Source organism: Mauremys reevesii, linkage group 1 (assembly GCF_016161935.1).
Source record: "Mauremys reevesii isolate NIE-2019 linkage group 1, ASM1616193v1, whole genome shotgun sequence".
In the NCBI taxonomy this organism is placed as follows: domain Eukaryota; kingdom Metazoa; phylum Chordata; order Testudines; family Geoemydidae; genus Mauremys; species Mauremys reevesii.
Window position 1 is genome coordinate 216,818,950 of NC_052623.1, and position 19,916 is coordinate 216,838,865.

The 19,916-nt window shown below is 45.2% G+C and overlaps 1 protein-coding gene across 1 annotated transcript in view; it reads left to right on the forward strand.

The window, feature by feature from the left end:
• The window catches only part of LOC120383448 (transient receptor potential cation channel subfamily V member 6-like), a 38,569-nt gene that overhangs the window by 12,810 nt on the left and 5,843 nt on the right, over positions 1–19,916 (forward strand). The window contains exons 2-13 of the mRNA XM_039501633.1: positions 2,169–2,266; positions 3,096–3,218; positions 5,059–5,199; positions 5,969–6,067; positions 6,312–6,487; positions 8,526–8,672; positions 15,276–15,488; positions 15,772–15,858; positions 16,325–16,401; positions 16,735–16,900; positions 17,216–17,282; positions 19,290–19,558. Of these exons, the coding sequence (XP_039357567.1) occupies positions 2,169–2,266; positions 3,096–3,218; positions 5,059–5,199; positions 5,969–6,067; positions 6,312–6,487; positions 8,526–8,672; positions 15,276–15,488; positions 15,772–15,858; positions 16,325–16,401; positions 16,735–16,900; positions 17,216–17,282; positions 19,290–19,558 (1,663 nt within the window). The remainder of the gene's footprint in view (positions 1–2,168; positions 2,267–3,095; positions 3,219–5,058; positions 5,200–5,968; positions 6,068–6,311; positions 6,488–8,525; positions 8,673–15,275; positions 15,489–15,771; positions 15,859–16,324; positions 16,402–16,734; positions 16,901–17,215; positions 17,283–19,289; positions 19,559–19,916) is intronic.

Genomic DNA, 19,916 nt, shown 5'->3' on the forward strand with positions numbered 1-19,916 from the left:
CTCATCATGGGTTCCTGCCATAGGTGAAACCCAGGGTACTGTGCGGATGCAGGTCATTAGTCAACCCAAACAAATCTGATGAAATAATCAAGAACCTGGGGCGTGGGTAAAATCAGCCAAAGACATTCTTCTCCTATAATTGTTCCATTTTATTTTGAGCTTGTTTTATTTTAAGTTGTCATGGCATAAGAGGGAAGCTCCTTTCATGGATTGAGAACTGGTTAAAAGACAGGGAACAAAAGGTAGGAATAAATGGTAAATTTTCAGAATGGAGAGGGGTAACTAGTGGTGTTCCCCAAGGGTCAGTCCTAGGACCAATCCTATTCAACTTATTCATAAATGATCTGGAGAAAGGGGTAAACAGTGAGGTGGCAAAGTTTGCAGATGATACTAAACTACTCAAGATAGTTAAGACCAAAGCAGACTGTGAAGAACGTCAAAAAGATCTCACAAAACTAAGTGATTGGGCAACAAAATAGCAAATGAAATTTAATGTGGATAAATGTAAAGTAATGCACATTGGAAAAAATAACCCCAACTATACATACAATATGATGGAGGCTAATTTAGCTACAACTAATCAGCAAAGAGATTTTGGAGTCATCGTGGATAGTTCTCTGAAGATGTCCACGCAGTGTGCAGCAGCAGTCAAAAAAGCAGAGGATGTTAGGAATCATTCAAAAAGGGATAGAGAATAAGACGGAGAATATCTTATTGCCCTTATATAAATCCATGGTACACCCACATCTTGAATACTGCATACAGATGTGGTCTCCTCATCTCAAAAAAGATATATTGGCATTAGAAAAGGTTCAGGGAAGGGCAACTAAAATGATTAGGGGTTTGGAGCGGGTCCCATATGAGGAGAGATTAAAGAGGCTAGGACTTTTCAGCTTGGAAAAGAGAGACTAAGGGGGAATATGATAGAGGTATATAAAATCATGAGTGGTGTGCAGAAAGTGAATAAGGAAAAGTTATTTACTTGTTCCCATAATATAAGAACTAGGGGTCACCAAATGAAATTAATAGATTTAACATCCATGAAGTTCTTCTTCACACAGCGCACAGTCAACCTGTGGAACTCCTTACCTGAGGAGGTTGTGAAGGCTAGGACTATAACAGGGTTTAAAAAAGAATTAGATAAATTCATGGTGGTGAAGTCCATAAATGGCTATTAGCCAGGATGAGTAAGGTGTTGTCAGAGGATGGAGAGGGATGGCAAGGAAGAGATCACTTGATCTTTACCTGTTAGGTTCATTCCCTCTGGGGCACCTGGCATTGGTCACTGTGGGTAGACAGGATACTGGGCTGGATGGAGCTTTGGTCTGACCCAGTATGGCCATTCTTATGTTCTTATGAGCTTGTTTGATGGCATGTGCTTTACTGGCTCAGTTTCCCATAGTTGGCATAAACCCAGGCTGCACAATTTCAGTGCTCCATAACTTCCATAATTCCCTTCAGCAATAGAGAAAAGATTGTTTATATTAAGATTTGTTCTTTAGCTCCCACACAGCATGAGATTACAGTTTAGCTCATAGTCCATTAATTGTGCCTCTGGAACTTTGGGGAGTTGAAGAGGAGATTTTCCCTTTTATTTCCAAGTGAAGAGACACTATTTGTATAGTGATCCCTGAAATAAGGGGATGTAGTTGCTGGCTTTTTTGCTCCCAAGCTACCTAGACTACTGACAGCTAAGGTCTCTAATGACTGGCAATGCAGTCTCTTAGCCTCTTTCACTGACACACTTTCAAACAAAGAAACTATCTGTTTTAAATGTGGTAACAGTCTAGAAATTGAAACAGTTTGGGAGTCACTTATTCCAAAGCATAATTGACTCTTTCTCATCTCTTTCCCTCTGCTGCCACCATGTGGTCTCTTGTCAATGCAGTAAGAGTTGATGATTTCCCAGTTCTTGTTATTCTTTTATTGAGTTCTGTCTGTGTCACGGTGTTGTTATTTTTCTTTTTTTGTACAGGGGAGGGAATTCAAAGAGTAGCACCAATGCATAACAAACACATGACTTACCTATCAGGGTGGAAAGGTGCTAAGCTTGAGGGTTGCTATTGGCTCCGGAAAGCCATGTTGATCCTGAAGAATTAAATTCTAGGTCAGAGAGAAGTGGGTGCAATTGAGGTTTTTAACATTGGTTTGTTTTTTCTTGGTTGCAGAATCTGGGAGTCTCCACTTCTCCAGGCTGCCAAGGAGAACGATCTCCGGGCCATCAAGAAACTGATCTCTGATGGCACCTGCGATGTCTATCAAAGAGGTAAATTGTCCCCTACTTTCCTGCTCCCTACCCATGACAGACATCCAGGGCCTGCCAGTGTGAGTCTGTGGTTATTTGTCCTTAGTTTCTTCCTGGGGAGGCCAAGACACTACTGCAGTGTATGTGTGCACCACTACCTTCCTGTAGGTGATATCAGAACTGACTGACTGTGTATCCTTAGCCCTTTTACTGCTAACAGCTGAAGGAGAATGGCCAGGGCCTGGGCTTTTTGAGCAGGAGGAAAGGAAGAACCCAATGGCCTAAGTACTGCAGCAAAGCAAAATTCCTAGTTCCGTACCAATTATTCTATCAAAGAACTATTCAGCTCCTAGATTAATTGTGAAACTTAGAGGTGGAAAAGACTTATTGGGTAATAGTTTGTCTAGACCTCTTTTCTCCCAGCTTGCAACAGAACTGTTCCCTGCAATAAACATCTCCAGCCATGCTTCCTCCATCACCTTTGAGAAACTCTCTTCCACACTGGAATATTATTGTATTACAGTAGTTCCTAGAGGCCACAACTGAAATCAGAGGCCCATTGTGTTAGTCACTGCACCGACATAGTAAGAAGTAGTCCTTGCCCCAAAGAACTTACAAGACAAGAAGGACAAAGGATGGGATGGGAAACAAAAGCCTGTAGAGGGAAAGTCAAGGTCACACAACAGGCCAGTGGCAGTCAGAAATAGAACCCAGGTTTCCTGAGTCACCCTATTCGCTAGACTTCACTCCCACTCAAAAAGCTCCCACTATTAATATGAAATCTCTGCTCAGCTTTGTCTTATACATATGAATGACTAGATGACTTGTATGCTTCTCCCACTCTCTCCAGGTGCAGTGGGAGAAACAGCTCTTCATGTGGCTGTCTTGTATGATAATATGGAGGCTGCTCAGGCTCTGATGGAGGCAGCTCCAGAACTTGTTAATGAGAGGATGACATCGGAGCTATATGAAGGTACCATCACCAAGAGATGAGACTAAACTGGGATCCCTCTGGAGGGTCAGGAAATAAATATTATCCAATGAGGACAATTGGTTAGAGGTCTCCTACTTTGCTGTATTGCTAAACTACAGCATTGTGAAACAAGTCCACAAATGTTTCCTGTTCGCTTAGTGTAACCTTGGGTTGAACTCTGCACAGGAACACTCACGCAGATACACAAAGGGCAGGCTCTGATCCCTGTTGGATCAGCTGGCTGTGCAATGGAATGTGGAAAATAATTATCATGCTATGTGTACTAAATTAGATTTTTGATGTGCAATTATCTGGTCCTCAGTGATCCCAGGGTTAACTCCTCCCTCCTCTTGCTCAACTACTCAGGGAAAGGGCTCTAAACCAGCGGGGGGCAAACTATGGCCTGTGGGCCACATGTGGCCCGCAGGACCCTTTCTTCTGGCCCCTGAGCTCCTGCCAGGGAGCAGGGTCGAGACAGGCTTACGGAGGAGCCAGCCCAACTCCCTGGCAGCGCGGTGAGCGGGGCAGAGGCTAGCCCCTAGCTCCTCCCCTTTTGCTCCCCTCCCTTCCCTGCCTCCCTCGCAGTCACATTCCCCCAGCACCTGGGCAGCGTGGCTCCAGCTCCGGCTGGGCGACACAGCTATAGCGCCACCAGACCTGCTGCTCCAGGGCAGTGCAGTCAGGGGGCGGGGAGCAAGGGGAGCTCTGAGAGGGGGGCGGTCAAGGGACCTGCTGCTGGGGACAGGGGCAGAGCAAGCCAGGGCCCCCCATCCATCCCAAGCATGCTTGGCCCCTGTCCCCAGCAGCCAAGCCCAGACAGGGGGCGAGCCCTGCCTGACTGCCAGGGAGAGCAGCCAAACGAGCAGGGGAAATGCACAGGGAAAGGACTGAGCCCCCTTTCCCCCATCCCACAGGTAACATGGAGCAGGGAGAGAAGGGTGGGTAGGATAGGGGGCCCCAGGGGGATGGGAAGCAGGGGGGATTGGATAGGGGACGGGCGTCCCGGGGGAAGGTCAGGGAGCAGCGAGCAGGCGTGTCTGGATAGGATGTAGGAGTCCTGGGGGGGAGTCGGGGGTGGGGAGCAGGGGGGGTTGGGTGGGGGTTCTGGGAAGCTGGATAGGGGGGCAGGCCATGCCTCACTGGGGAGGCATAGCCTCCCCCAGCCTTCCCTACCCGGCCCTCCATACAATTTCTTATCCAATGTGGCCCTAGGGCCAAAAAGTTTGCCCACCCCTGCTCTAAACCATCAAGAGATAGGCAGATAGTGAGGGTAACCACATACAGCTGAAATTTTTAAAAAGATTTGAAAGGTGCCAAAGGCCCAGATTCAAAAATAGGGAAGGAAAGAATAAGTGCAATTGCAGAAACAGGAATGCCAAGTTAGGATTCAAAACAGCAATGTTCCTCTCCAAAATAGTTAAAAAAAAATAATAAAAAAATGCGGGGGGGGGGTACCCCAATCTCCATCTTGAGAATTAAAGATGGTGTCCCTGGCTAGTCACAGCTTAACCTGCTATTCATTCCCTGTGAGAGATACCAGAGTCTTCATCTGAGCATTTGGGATCTCAGTCCACTTGCCAGATGAGCCTGCATGTCTCTGCCCCACTGAAAGCCATCGTTCAACCTGCCCAAGCGTCTCTTCAGTCTCCAGCAGGAAAACATCTCAAATGTGCAGCCTGTGCATCTTCTTGGCAAGTGGCAGAACTCTTTCTGGCACATGCCCATTAAACTTCACAACATACACACAATAAACCTAGGCACAGATTACTGATCTCTGCTTTAATGGCTGGCGGTGGATTTCCCTGAGGATGTGTTTTATTTGGGTGCACGTGTGTTGCAGGGCAGACAGCTCTCCATATCGCCGCAGTGAATCAGAACATTAATCTGGTGAAGGCTTTGCTCAAGAAGGGGGCCAATGTCTCCAGCCCACGGGCCACTGGACTCTTCTTCAGGCGCAGCGCCCATAATCTTATCTACTTTGGTATGTCCCTGTCTGCAGCTCCCAGGACAGACTGGGTTTCTTCCCCTCTCTTATAGAGGATTGGGTGATGGAGGGAGTGTGGGGAAAGCTTGTACTGGTGCTGCCTGTGCTATACCCACTCTAGATAAATACAGGGCTCTGCTCTCCAGGGCTGTCAGTTACACACTTTTTACCAGGCACTCCAATTCAATTTGAACACAAATCATCCTAGCAGCAGGGGCTGCTCTAGGCCCCAGTGCACCAAGTGCGTGCCTGGGGCGGCAAGCCACGGGGGGGACCCTGCCGGTCGCTCTGAGGGCAGCAGTCAGGCAGCCTTCGGTGGCGTTTCTGCGGGAGGCCCACCAGTCCCGTGGTTTCGGCGGCAATTCGGCAGTGAGTATGCCTAACGGGCGGGACCGGTGGACCTGCCGCAGAAACACCGCTGAAGGCTGCCTGGCTGCCGTGCTTGGGGTGACAAAAAACACAGAACCACCCCTGCCTAGCAGCAAATCTCTCATCTGTCAACTAGCTAAACAGTGTCCCTTCTAAGAGCCTAGGTCTCCCCTAGCTGTGACCCATTCTGTCATCTTGACATTTTTTTTTGATGGGGTGGGGGAGGGGAATGTGTTCCACTCAGTAGTATGACTTTTTTGAGGTGTGGGATTTATTGAACTTCTGGGTAACTCTCTTCCCTTCCCATGCATAGATTCCCATACATGTCTCCATCTGGCGTGTGTGCTTATTTCCTTGTGATCCGAGTCTTATTTTCTCTCTGATTCTTCCTCTTCAGGGGAGCATGTTCTATCATTTGCTGCCTGCATGGGGAGTGAGGAGATCGTCCGGTTGCTCATTGAAAATGGAGCTGACATCAGAGCACAAGACTCTCTGGGTAAGAGTTCTGCACGGGCCAAGTGACTTGCATATGGCCAGGTTCTGCCACCCTTACACACACTGAGCAGTTACTTTACTCCACGTGCAGTTCCTGGGAGGGTGCTAGGGAAATGTAAGAAGATGTTAATGTTATCAATCAATTATATGCTCCTTAGTTTTGTTAATCAAGAATTATTTTTAATGCACATCAGCTGCTCTAGTCTGTATCATGTCGTGTGATCCCTACATTACTTCCTCCATAGGGAACACTATTCTCCACATCCTGGTTCTCCAGCCCAACAAGACTTTTGCCTGTCAGATGTACAACCTGCTTCTCTCCTATGACAAGAGTGATGAGAGTCTGGGAACCCTGGACTCAATCCCAAACAATGAGGGGCTCACTCCATTCAAACTGGCTGGAGTGGAAGGCAACACCGTGGTGAGTTCATGCACGACACCGTTAGCTCTTCACAGGAGAAGGCTTTCAGAAATGGGTAGCTCAAGTGTTCTCTGTCTAAGGGGACTGGCATCCAGGTAGACTATTTGTGTAGAAAAGGAATATCAAGCCTTGTCTTCCTTCCTTTGCTGAGTTTCTTCACGGACATGGAGGACCAGGGAACTTCTCTCCTTTCTCTCCATTACCTAGCCTTCATTACTCTTGTTGTCATACATTTAGTAGTTCTACCGTCAGCCACAGTCTTCCAAGAAAAACAGTGTAGACAAGAACTGAATTTCTAATATAAAAACTAGGGCTGTCAAGCGATTAAAAAAAATAGCACTGTTCAACAATAAGAGAATACCATTTATTTAAATATTTGTGGATGTTTTCTTCATTTTTAAATATATTGATTTCAATTATAACACAGAATACAAAGTGCTCACTTTATATTATTATTTTTATGACAAATATTTGCACTGTAAAAAACAAAAGAAATAGTATTTTTCAATTCACTTAATACAAGTACTGTAGTGCAATCTCTTTATCATGAATGTTGAACTTACAAATGTATGTACCAAAAAACCTGCATTCAAAAATAAAACAATGTGAAACTTTAGAGCCTAAAGCCCACTCACTCTTGCTTCAGCCAGTGGCTCAGACAAACAAGTTTGGTTACAATTTACAGGAGATAAGGCTGCCTGCTTCTTGTTCAGTCACCTGAAAGTGAGAACAGGTGTTCACATGGCACTGTTGTAGCTGGAGGGTCACAAGATATTTATGATGCGCTAATGATTCATATGTCCCTTCATGCTTTGACCATCATTCCAGAGGACATGCTGATGATGGGTTCTGCTCGATAATGATCCAAAGTAGAGTGGACTGACATGTTCATTTTCACATCTGAGTCAGCAGAAGGTTGATTTTCTTTTTTGGTGGTTCAGGTTCTGTAGTTTCTGCATCTGAGTGTTGCTTTTAAGAGTTCTGAAAGCATGTCCCACACCTTGTCCGTCTCAGATTTTGGACAGCACTTTAGATTCTTAAACCTTGGGTCCAGTGCTGTAGCTATCTTTAGAAATCTCACATTGGTATCTTCTTTGCATTTTGTCAAATCTGCTGTGAAAGTGGTCTTAAAATGAACATGAGCTGGGTACTCATCCGAGATTGCTATAACATGAAATATATGGCAGAATGCAGGTAAAACAGACCAGGAGATATACAATACTCCCCCAAGAAGTTCAGTCACAAATTTAATTAACACATTAATTTTTTAATTAGCATCTTCAGCATGGAAGCATGTCCTCTGGAATGGTGGCCAAAGCATGAAGGGGCATACAAATGTTTAGCATATCTGGCACGTAAATACCTTGCAATGTCAGCTCCAAAGTGCCATGCGAACTCCTGTTCTCACATTTGGGTGACATTGTAAATAAGAAACGTGTACCTCCCCTGTAGCTCCCTTGGCCGTGGTTCCCCGTTCCCGGCCAATGGAAGCTGCGGGGGGCAAAGCCTGGAGGCAAGGACAATGCACAGGGGGCTGCAAGGACGTGGTGCCTGCCACTTCTGAGAGCGGCGCAGGGCCCATGGCGCCACGGAGGGCAATCCAGTGAGCCAGATCCAAAGCCTAGATAGAACTGTGTGAAATATTTGTGACAAAAGGTGAAACTGCTAGAACTTGTGGGGGAGAGGGGTTAATTTAAAAAAAAATCTTACAAATGAACACATTTCATCCCCAAAATTGCTTTTTTTGTGATTTTATTTTTGCTTGAAGGTGCTAAAAATGACACCTTCTGCGTGAGGGGAGGCTTCAGTACTGTGGGGGGGGGCAGATGGTTGGAGGTAGAGTTTGTTAATGCAGCAACAGCCATTTTGTCAATGACACAGAAAAGCAAACCATTGAAAGATGTGAAAACTGCAAAAAGACCCAGTGCCAAATTTTAGTGCAGAACTTGTTATAATCAATTTGGCATATGTATACTGTGAGTTGCATGAATTCCTGGGCATTGACTGATTCCGCACCATCCCTTTCCTTGCTCCTCAGATGTTTCAGCACCTCATGCAGAAGCGAAAGCACACTCTGTGGACTTTTGGCCCCGTGACTTCTGTCCTCTATGACCTCACAGAAATTGACTCCTGGGGTGAAGATCAGTCCTTCCTGGAGCTTGTTGTCTCAACCAAGAAGAGAGAGGTACACCGGGGGGTCAGAGTCTCTGTACAGAAAGTGTTTGTTATGAAAAGAGAAATCCAACTGAACACTGAAAGTTCCAGCTGTGTAGCTATTCCGTATAGTCCACAAGATCTGGCACTTCTTGCCCATTTGAGACAGGGAACAAGTGAAATGCAGCAAATCCTTTGTGACACAGTAAATATGATTCTATACAGCAGTTACACCATAAACTCGCAGTTTGAGAGGATGGTTTAAAGAATGTTGCCTTAGGCCCTGTGCCATGTTCAATATGCCCAAGGATGCTAATGCTACAGGAAGCGATGTTGCAGATTCAGCAGAAGGTGCTCTCTGATTCTGTAGTCTCAAAGACATAAATAAGAAGTATTCTGTGCTGCTGCAATACTCCTTGCCTATATCATGGGGTGTTGTGAGCTTTTCCTTAGTGGTTATTGAGGTGCTTTGAGATCCTGGGATGGAAGGTGCTTTAGAAATGCAAAGTTTGATTATTCGATACCTCATTAACTAACATTCCAAATTAACTTCTGAAACAAAAATGGGTAAGACCCATCCAGGCTTGACGTTGGGGAAAAAAAGATACCCGCCAACAACAGGTTTCCTTACAGACAAAACAAAAACATCTTCAAGGCTCAATTAGTGTCCTAAAGCATTAATTGTAATGACATCAATAAACAATGAGCTAGGCCTCCTAATATACAGAAAATATCAATAGATACTGAAATTATAAGAAGGGGAAACAAATCCAGCACATTGTTAGTTATGTTATGTAATTTCCATACCGCAAAACTCTAGAAACACTTATGAAATAGATAGTCCTAGATAAAAAATTATTGATGCCTTTTCCAGCTACTAGAAGCCCTGGGAAAATATGCTGACCTCACTATGGTTTTTTTTAATATACTGAGAATCCCTTAAATCCCTGCATGTGTTGGTATCTGTGAGCATTTAAAGGACAGTATACATTATGAAACATTATGAAACAGATCTATAAAAACTACCCGAGAGCCAGTCCAAAAGACTAATTCAAACGTTTAAAATAAATTCTGATGACTCCCTCTCTTCCGAAGACATGCATGCATTTGCAGATCCACGATTCTTGATGCCATGAACTAAATAATGTTGAGAAAGCTATTTTCCCAAATAGAGGAAAACATGATGGGCTCATACTATGCAATAACTCTCTCCCAAACACTGAAAATTACATTTTTTGTCAGAATCTGCACTAGCAGACTATCCCTTCTTTTTCTATCCCATACATATATGGATCATACTGTTAAAGTACTATTTCCCATCCACACCCTTCTGTAACTTATACACCCACTTTTGATCTGCTGTAACTCCATTATTATAAGTTACTTGCACTGCAGTAGTATCTCGAGGCTCCAACTGAGATCAGGGCCCTATTGTGCTAGGCACTGTACAAATACATAGTGAGAGATAATCTTTGTCCTTTCACAGTTTAAAAGGACAAGAATGGGATAAATGTTTATGTCTGGGAGCTAAGGCACAGAGAGATTACAGGTAAAATTTCAAAAAACACTTAAATCCCATTTGAAAAGGGGCCTTAGGCTCTTAAATCACTTAGGTGCTTTTGAAAATTTTGCACTAAGTGCATTGCCCAAGGTCTCAGAGGAAGTCAGTAGCAGAACCTGCACTTACACTCAGTTCAGTGAGATATAGACATCAGTTGAGTTACCTTTGGTTTACATTGATGTGAGAGGAGGATCAGGCCCTGGGCAAGGGACAGGGGCGTCAGGAGAAGCTAAGTCTCCTCATTTTAGACTCCCTTATATTCATTTAGGTTCAGCTCCGTACTAGGCTCACAGAATCCTCACCTCTGCTACCATAACTGGACTAGTTCAATATCTGTGATACACTGCCATCATTTTAGGCGACCAGAGTTGTTTTAATGAAGCTTATTATAGATTGTTTTCAAGACAAAAGCCTGTATTCAGGTGAATATTTGTAATGTGTGTACGAAATAGAAATCATTCTATGTACTGTGGCTACACTGCTATTTATACTCGTGCTAGCCTGAGGAGAGCTAGTGTGCACGCCGACAGGGAAATCGCACCCCTAGCTCAGAGTGTAGACGCACGCTTAAAGTTCCCTCATGCCCTTTGATCTACCTCTCTTTCAAAGTGGAGTAGACCACAGTGCACTAAGGAACTTTTAGTGCACGGTACAGGTACAGGGTCCATATACCCAGTCAGCGCGCTGTAGATTTACAGCCCAGCTTCCCACACACTTAACTCATCATCTAGACAAGCCCTTAGATTCACACCTACTTACCAGCATGTAACTTAGCTATGCACACCCCACACACAGCACCCACCAGGTCTAAGCAAGTCTAAGCTGGAGTGATGTAAGGGCTTCGAAGAGGAGTCTAGCAGGAGAAACAAAACTAGGGTATTGTAAGAACGTGTAGTTTAAAGTAGCCTCTCAGCCCTTAATTTAATTTACACCTTTTTCCTGCTTCCGGGTACATCAGCTGCCCAAACGTGGACTCCCCTGTGCACCTGTAAATAGATTTTGGGCAGTCTGAACTGGGTGTAAGGGCATCTACCTTATACTTCTGAATTTGGCCCCATACGTCTCCAAGTATCTCATACAAAATTCTCAGGCTTAGAGCAGACACCTAGGACTTGGTACAGCTGAGGCCAATGGGTATCGGCAACAAATGGGCAACAAATGTACAGATTGTTTAAAATATAATATAATATTTTATTGGCCTGAGAATCTTACTAGCTGTCCATTGCTAATCAAATCTGGAAAGATTTACCTGCTTCTTGCCCCTAAAAATATCTGATGACAGGGACTCCTGTATTTCAGGGTGTATAGGAATGTATCATGATCCTAAATCTTTGAGAATCATAGAACAATGATAGATGCCATTCTCTTGCTGTCTCTGCAAGGAACTGTCATAACTCAGACTAATTCTAAATGAATTAGAAATCTGCCATCCATCTTCCTTCTTGGAGAAAGAACTCATTTACCTTCAGTGGTAAACCTACTGTGAACTCTCGGAAACATAAATTGTTTGCCAGTGAACTTGTTAATATGGCCAACTCTCTTTGAGAGCAAACAAATAAATTCTCTGAGGTTCATTTTTTTATATATGGATAACTTTCAAGTGAAATAACATCATATGCTGACTTCTGCGGAAGCAGCATGCAGCTGGCTTTGACTTTTGCCTTAGCATGTTATGACTGACGTCTGTATAAACTGTTTCTCTGGACCTCTGAAGGAGACTTTGATCCACCATAAACAATCAGCTACGTATCTAATTCTGCCTTTGAATACATGGGTGTACTTTCTACTGAAGTCAGTGGGCATTACATTCACATATGGGAGAGAAAAACTGAGCCCCAAGGCCCATCTGGAATAAACCAGCATAATTTCATTTACTTCAGTTGAGCTATGCTGATTTACACCCGCTTAGGATCAGGACCTACATTGAAGAGAATTGGACTGTGTGTCAATCTTTTGGCTTTGTTTTTCAGTTCAAATATATAAAATATCTCCTTTCTATGGGCCATGTCTATGAAGTCAGACAGTTTGTCTGTATCATCCTTTAAAAACTTTTAACCAACTGTACAATTCTAGAGCAGGGACACAATTCTCTAACAAATATTATATATTGGTAAAGAAATTCTATAGAACATGTCTCATTCTCTGTTACATTGGACAGGACATTTAGAGACATTTCTATAGAATCCTATTGTCTCCTGCCTTTTAAATTCTATGGGCTTTTCCCATAAGAGTATATTCCAGAATGTTCCTATGAAAGAACTATCTATAATCAAAATCTTTTCAAAAGGACATAGTAAGTATTGATTACTGAAAAGCTGTAATTGATTTTCTCAGTCTGATCCTATGGCAGATCTATGAAACTTTTTTCTTTTCATTCTGTAGTTACAGGCTTGATTTCAGTTTTGTAATAGCCTGGAGGTGCATTATTGCTGTTGTGGAAAAAAACTCACATATGAAAACTAAAAAAACAGTGCAGTGTTATTTTTATTCTTGCAGTTAAAACCTCAATAAAAAAATGGCAATACACTTATAGGATTATTTTATATCTATGAAGTCCTTGGCTGGTGAATAAACAAGCCAAACCCTTTGTATAGTTATCATTTGTTTCTCTTGTTTTCTCTGGACTGTTTTTCTTTTGCTGTGTTTCCCAGTCAGCTGTCTTCCAGCCCTCTCCCTTTCTTCTCCTAAAGGAGATAGTTGGTTTAATGCCAACAAAATCTTTGATGTGAGGACTTTAGAAATCTACTAAGGCAAGACTCAAACCTGCTCCTTTGCAGGAGGATCTTCACCCAGTGGGAGCTACTGGAAATTCTGTTTGTGAAATCCTAAAAATGTAAAGGTGGCCAGAGGGAGAGAATATGATCACAATATATTCTTATTTCCATTTCTCCATGCCCCCATTCCTAATACATCCTTCATAGCCACTGCAGAAATCCTTTTATCAAGTGCTATTTCAAATGGCGCAAATAGACAGGGAGTCATTTCCTGGAGTCAACTATCCTACATGTTGATGCACTTTTCCCCATTAGCAAATGTTGACTGATGATCAGGGTCAACATCACCCCATTTATAATAATAAAAACAATGTTGGATCCTTCTAGAACACTTCCCATCTGAGGAGCTCTGCACACTTTGCAAATATTAGAGAATTAAAGGCCAGGTATTCAAAGGAGCTCAGCAGCGAAGAGTTGCTATGTACTCTATTCTGTGTAATTTAAGTTCTTATAGTACCTTCATCATTGTTATATGTGAGTGCCTGTCAATAATGCATTAATCGAGGGGACTAATGTTTGTCACATTTGGTTCATTCTCTCTCAATCCCCTGAGAGGTAGAGAAGTGTATGTGCAGTGGAGTGTTTAGTTGTGGTAGAATTTTGTTTTTTACTATGTGTACACTGTTCTGTGTTTGTGTTAGAGAAGGCAGGTTGAAGAAGTGCCCCTGGCACTTGGAGAAGATGATGCTGAGGTTGTGATGGTCCTTGGTTCTTGTGGAAGTTCATTCCACAGTCTGGGATCAAACCCCAGGAAAGTTCTGTCTCCTGTGCAGATGAGCTTTAGCCTGATGGTAGAAAGTTACATTGTGCCTGAAGAGCAGGGCTGTTGAGCATGGTCTTCATCCTGGAACATTAGTCTGTCTTCTAAGGATGAGTGACCTGAAGAGAAGGACCAAGACCTTGAATTTGATTCATGATTCTATGGGAAGCCAGTGTGGAGAACAGGCTTCATATGCTCGCAGTAACCTGTGCTGCTGAGGAGATGCACTGCAGTGTTCTCAATGGTAGCTGTTGGGTGATCAGCACATTTGAAAATTTGACCTCTTCATTTAGGGGCTTAAAGAGGAGTTAAGCAATTCTGAAGCTCTGGCCACAAGCCTCTCAAACCACCAACACTCAGTAAGTTAAGAGAAGTATCTACCCACTTTACAGAGGAGAAAAAGAGGCAGAGACATTAAGGGCAGAATTTTTCAGCCTTGGTGACAAATTTTCCACAGATGCAGAATTCCCAGAATTCCAAGAGACAAGGTGGACCAACTTCTCTTAGTGAGAGAGAAAAGATATTACCTCACTTTCTCTCTGATATCCTGGGACTGACACAGCTGCAATTACACTGCACACAACTCCAAGTGACGTCAATAGAAGCACCTTTGGAAAACATACCATTTATTTAGGTGCCTAAGTTTAGGCAATATCTGAAAACTGACTTAAGTGACTTACACAAGATCACTTGAGAAATCTGTGCCACTACTGGAAATAGAACCCAATGCTCTGACTTCCAGTCCTTTCCTTTAATGGCTAGATTATGTTTTTCACAGTGAAAGGTGTCTTATCTCTTATATAACACAAGTTACCTTTAGCTTTAATTGAGTCAGTCTTCAAAACAACTTCCAATCACAGGAAAAGAAGATTCACAAACTTGAACTAGTTTTGTGCACCCTATGAACCTCCAGAACTGTTCACAAGGTTCAAAAACTACTGACATCGTGAGGTTAGCCCATCCCTATTGTATACACCTCATACAGTGTGTAAAATGACTCATAAAAGAGGTAGAGATCTTTCTAGATCATAAAAATTAGATTTATTACTGTTTTCAAGAATACAGTTTCTTTTTGCAGTGCCTTACACCCCCACAGATTTTATAGGGATCATTCAGTCATTGCAGAAATATATCCACCTCTGGGCTAGAACCCAGTAGTAAGTTAGCAGTATAGAGCAACACATCAGGATAGTAAGTGCAGAGTTGCAGAGTAGTTAAGTCAATGTCCCCCTGTTTCCATTGTCTCCAACACACACACATACACATTCTCCCTCTCTCTCTCCCTCTTAATGAATAAAAGCAGAGTGCAAGGGTGTTCCCTATTTTCTTAGCACTTTGTCCAACAGTCTTATGGGCAGCTGGGCTCATGCAACTTGACCGAAGAATTCGCTTGTGTATGAGATGAATGTAGTGTCCTCATGCTGAGATGCCCTTGGAGAAATTAGCTTATGTTAATGTCCTGCCAGGAACTAGTGTAGAGAGTGCCCATAAACCAATGTCTCTCACAGCTAATAACTGATCTCTCTCTCTCTCTCTCAGGCCCGTCAGATTTTAGATCTGACACCTGTGAAGGAGCTGGTGAGCCTGAAATGGAATATGTATGGACATCCCTATTTCTGTTTCCTGGCCTTGTTCTACGTGCTGTACATGATTTGCTTTACCATGTGCTGTGTTTACCGACCTCTGAAAGCTCGATCAGAAAACAAAACGAATAACAGAGACAACACCATCTATATCCAGAAAATGCTGCAGGTGCATTATGTATGGGGATTGGAGGGCCATGTGGGTAGGGTTGGGGGCATCAGTCCAACCTATCGGGGAAATCCTACTGTCTCCTGACCTCAGTGGCTGTAGCTTTGCCTTCCTTCATTTACTCACCTCATACTCTTTTTCAGGGAGGGAATAGTAGTTGGGGAAATTCTCTGTGTCCTGATGTCTCAGGTGCTCAGCCTGGACCCAGATGGCTCTTGTGGCCTCTCCAGGCACTATAGTGTTCCCCCATACCAGTCATTAGCCCCTCTTTTTCTCCTTTCAGGAATCCTATGTGACATATGAGGATGAACTCAGGCTGGTCGGGGAGCTGATCACAGTAATTGGAGCTGTAGTGATATTGATCCTGGAGGTAAGGGCAACAGTGTGAGCAATACAGCCCTGGATTCTAATCAAGAGAGCTCTTACTTAAGCTAAACAGAGACTGGCCTATGTTGGTGACTCAGTAGGGGTCATTCTTTGAACCCTAGTGCCTCAGCAGGGTCCTATGGAGCATTATGTTACTGGAAGTGCCATCTATCAGATAAGACCTGAAACTGAGGTTGTGACCACTTGGCAGTAAGGATTTCAGGAACTTCAGAGGAGAGTTAGGGTGTTGTCCCCACTGTTTTGGCAAAATGTAGCTCCATCTGGATCTGGGATGTTTGGGTAATGCTCTGTGCTCTTAAACAGCTTCCATGTTCCTCCCCATATCCAGGACAATTAGCTGTAAGATCAATGGATGAACAGAACTCTGTGTAGATTGGGAATTATCGTTCTGATCATCTCCTTGGGCATAATCCATCTGATCCCCAAACTTAACAGAGTGTTCCTCTTAGATTCCAGATATCCTTAGAGTTGGCGCCACCAAGTACTTCGGACAAACCATCCTGGGAGGACCATTCCACGTCATCATGTGAGGTTCCACCTCTCCAAATCTCATAAATAGCTTGTCTCTCATTTTCTATCCAGCTGTCCTTTACCTTGTCATTAGACCTGCTCTCTCTCCTCTTCTGGGTGTTGCTTTTCTTTGCTTCTTTCTCTTTCTGCATCAGTTTATGTGCATCAGAAAGACAGAGAGAGAGAGAGATGTCTGACAGCCAGGCAAGTGAGCAAGCACAGATGAGCATAAGTTTTAGCCAGTTTTCATCTACAAGTGGGACAGAGTGTACCTGTGTGTGAACACAAAAGAAAGAAGGCTGATGTGATTCCCATGCTGATCCTCCTGGCTCTCTCTCTTCCTCTACAGCATCACCTATGCCTGTATGATCCTGGTGACCATGGTGATGCGTCTCACCAGCACCACTGGAGAGGTGGTTCCCATGTCCTTTGCCCTGGTGCTGGGCTGGTGCAACGTCATGTACTTCGCACGAGGCTTTCAGATGCTGGGACCCTTCACCATCATGATTCAGAAGGTAAGGACAACACAGCCTTGTTACACAGAGACTGATCCCAATACAAAAATCCAGACAGGGAAAACCAGAAGAGCAGACTTCCTCCAACAGATTTATATTAGAACATGGGAATGAGGTCTTTTCTATGACAGGAAGAACTCAGGCCTTTTCCACAGGACACAGGTGTTAGCCATGAGGGCTTTCTGATGCTCCTTTCTTCAACATACCTGTAACATCAGATATATTTAGTATCACACAGTGAGAAGGGGGAAAGGTCTTTGGCTTAGTGGGAAAGTCGGGTCTCATGGCATCTATACCTATCTCTTTGCTCTGCAGATGATATTTGGAGACCTCATGCGCTTCTGTTGGCTCATGGCGGTGGTGATACTTGGCTTTTCATCAGGTGAGACCATAATTTTTAAACCAGGCTGTGTTCCCTCTGCTGTCTCTCCAAGTCTTATCTGGGTAATTCAGCCTAGCATCACCGTGCTCTCTTTGAGAGAGCCAGCTAGGGCTGTGACAACACATGGCTTCTATTTCTACTCCTGGGGGAATTCTGCATCACTGCTCGCATGCAGAATTAATATCTGCCATAGATTTCTTTGCTTTCCCGCAGAAAAATGACTTTCTGATGGGGAAGCAAAGGGAAAATGCAAGAGGGGCCATGCGCCCCTCACTTGCAGCATGGGCATGTTGTTTCATGCGCCTGGAGCAGCCAGCAGAGAGGTAAATCACTGTGGGGGGGTCACGGCTAGGGACACTCCAGCTGGTGCCAGGTCAGACCCACTCCCCATCTGCCCAGCCCCCATGTTTCTATAGCGAGACTCCCTATATCCAGACCCTCGGCCAAGCCTTACCCTGTGCATCTGGAGCCCCCCTGCACCTGGACCCCCCCATCCCCATCAAGCCCCACCCTCCCACACCTAGCTCTCGGGACACCCGGACCAATGATTCCTATCCTGCACTAGGATCAGCTGTTAGTCCCAGCTGGGCTGAGGAGGGGGAGGAGTGTATTTTCCCTGCATGGAGCAACTGGGGCCAGAGCAGTAAGCAGTAAGACCCACCCCAAGAAACCTCCCACAGCTCTGTTCCCTCGCCCCCTCGCTTTCTGCCTCCATCACTACTCAGCCACCAGGGGAGGGATCACTACAGAGAGCTGCTCCTCTGTCCACTCAACACCTGTGCATTTGGGGGCCCCCAAACTCAGACCCCCTTGCTGAGCCTCACCCTCGGAACCTAGCTCCCCCTGCATCTGAAACCCTCCTTCTTGCAAACAGACCCCCACCCCCACATCAAACCATGCCTCACCAATCCCCCACACCTGGATCCCCCCTGCCAAGCCCCACCTGCCTGCATCTGGCCCCTCCCTGCTGAGCCCAACTCCCCTGCATCCAGACTCCCACCTGTGCACCCAGACCACCCCCTGCTGAGTCCCCCGCACTTAAACCCCCTCCCCAATGAGCCTCACCCCCCATGCACCTGGACCACTCTGATGAGTCCCCCTACACACACCTGGACCCCCATCCCACTGAGCTCCAACGAGCTGCATCGAGACCCCCACCCCACCAAGCCACACTCACCCAGCACCTAAACCCCATGTCAAGCTCCAACCAACTTCACCTGGATCCCCCGTGCAGAGTCCCATTGCCCCTGCACCTGGAACACCCCCACCCCCGCTCCCCCCACCACGAGCTCCTGTGCATCCAGATCCCGCTACATCCAGGTTGCCCCACACAGAACCCTCCCACCCTGCACCTGGATTCCTCCACACTAAGCCCCTCCACACTTGGATTCTGCTGGGCTGAGCCTGCCTGCCCCCATCTGATGCGCCTGGTGTGGAGGGGCAGGGCCCCGGGGTGTTTCTAGGGCAGGTCCGTCCCTTGCGCTGTGTCAGGGTCGGGTGCAGCCTCACCACCAAGTCCATGTCTTGGGGGTGGTGGGGGTTGCAGGATGATCTCCCACCTCTGTGCAGCCAGTGGCCTGTCCTCCCCACTGCCATGCTGGAGCTTCCACATTTACTTGTGGACAAATACAATTTGCAGAATTTTAAAATATTGTGCATAGAATTTTTATTTTTTTGGCACAGAATTTTTAAAATGTTTTGGTGCAGAATTTCCTCAGGAGTATATTTCTGTGGAAATGATGCTAGAACTTTCCCCAGCATGGCCTTCTGTTATGTCACAGCTTGTTTATTATTAATTGCTTATATTACTGTAAAGCCCAAAGGCCCCAGTCAGGAATTAGCTCCCATCATGCGGGGAGTTGCACACACAGATAGATATAGTCCCTGTCCAGAAGATCTTACACTCCAATAATCCCCATTCTGATCCCACCCCTCAGATTCTCTGTTGCTGACCACAGGGCATTATTCGTATTGTAACTTTCTCTTCCTTTCCTTGTGCCCCTCCAGCCTTTTACATAATCTTCCAGACAGAGAACCCCACAGAGCTGGGCCAGTTCTACAGCTATCCCATGTCTCTGTTCACCACCTTTGAGCTCTTCCTCACCATCATTGACGGGCCTGCCAACTACAGCGTGGACCTGCCCTTCATGTACAGTGTGGTGTACTTTGCCTTTGCCGTCATCGCCACCCTCCTCATGCTCAACCTGCTCATCGCCATGATGGGCGACACCCACTGGCGCGTGGCCCACGAGCGGGATGAGCTTTGGAGAGCACAGGTGAGGGCTCTGTTGTGCTAGGCCAGGCAATGGAGAAATCTTTCCAGTACAGAATGAGGAGAGTTGTCCCTGGTGGAAGTGCTGATAAGTGCAGCTAATCGCTCCTACAGTGCAAAGAAACATGGCCACATCACCCCCATCCTTACACAGCTCCATCGGCTTGGCCTCCCATTCATTTCAAGATCCAGTTTAACTCACCACCACCTTGATAGGCCTGCTCCAGCCTATCTGTCTCCTGTTTCATTCCCTCTGCATATCAAGCACCATCTTTTCTGTCCTTTCACATAGTATGGGCACTCTCTTTGTGAGAGCCTTCTCCTCTGCAGTTCTTGACATCTGGACCAGCCTTTCTGTCTCT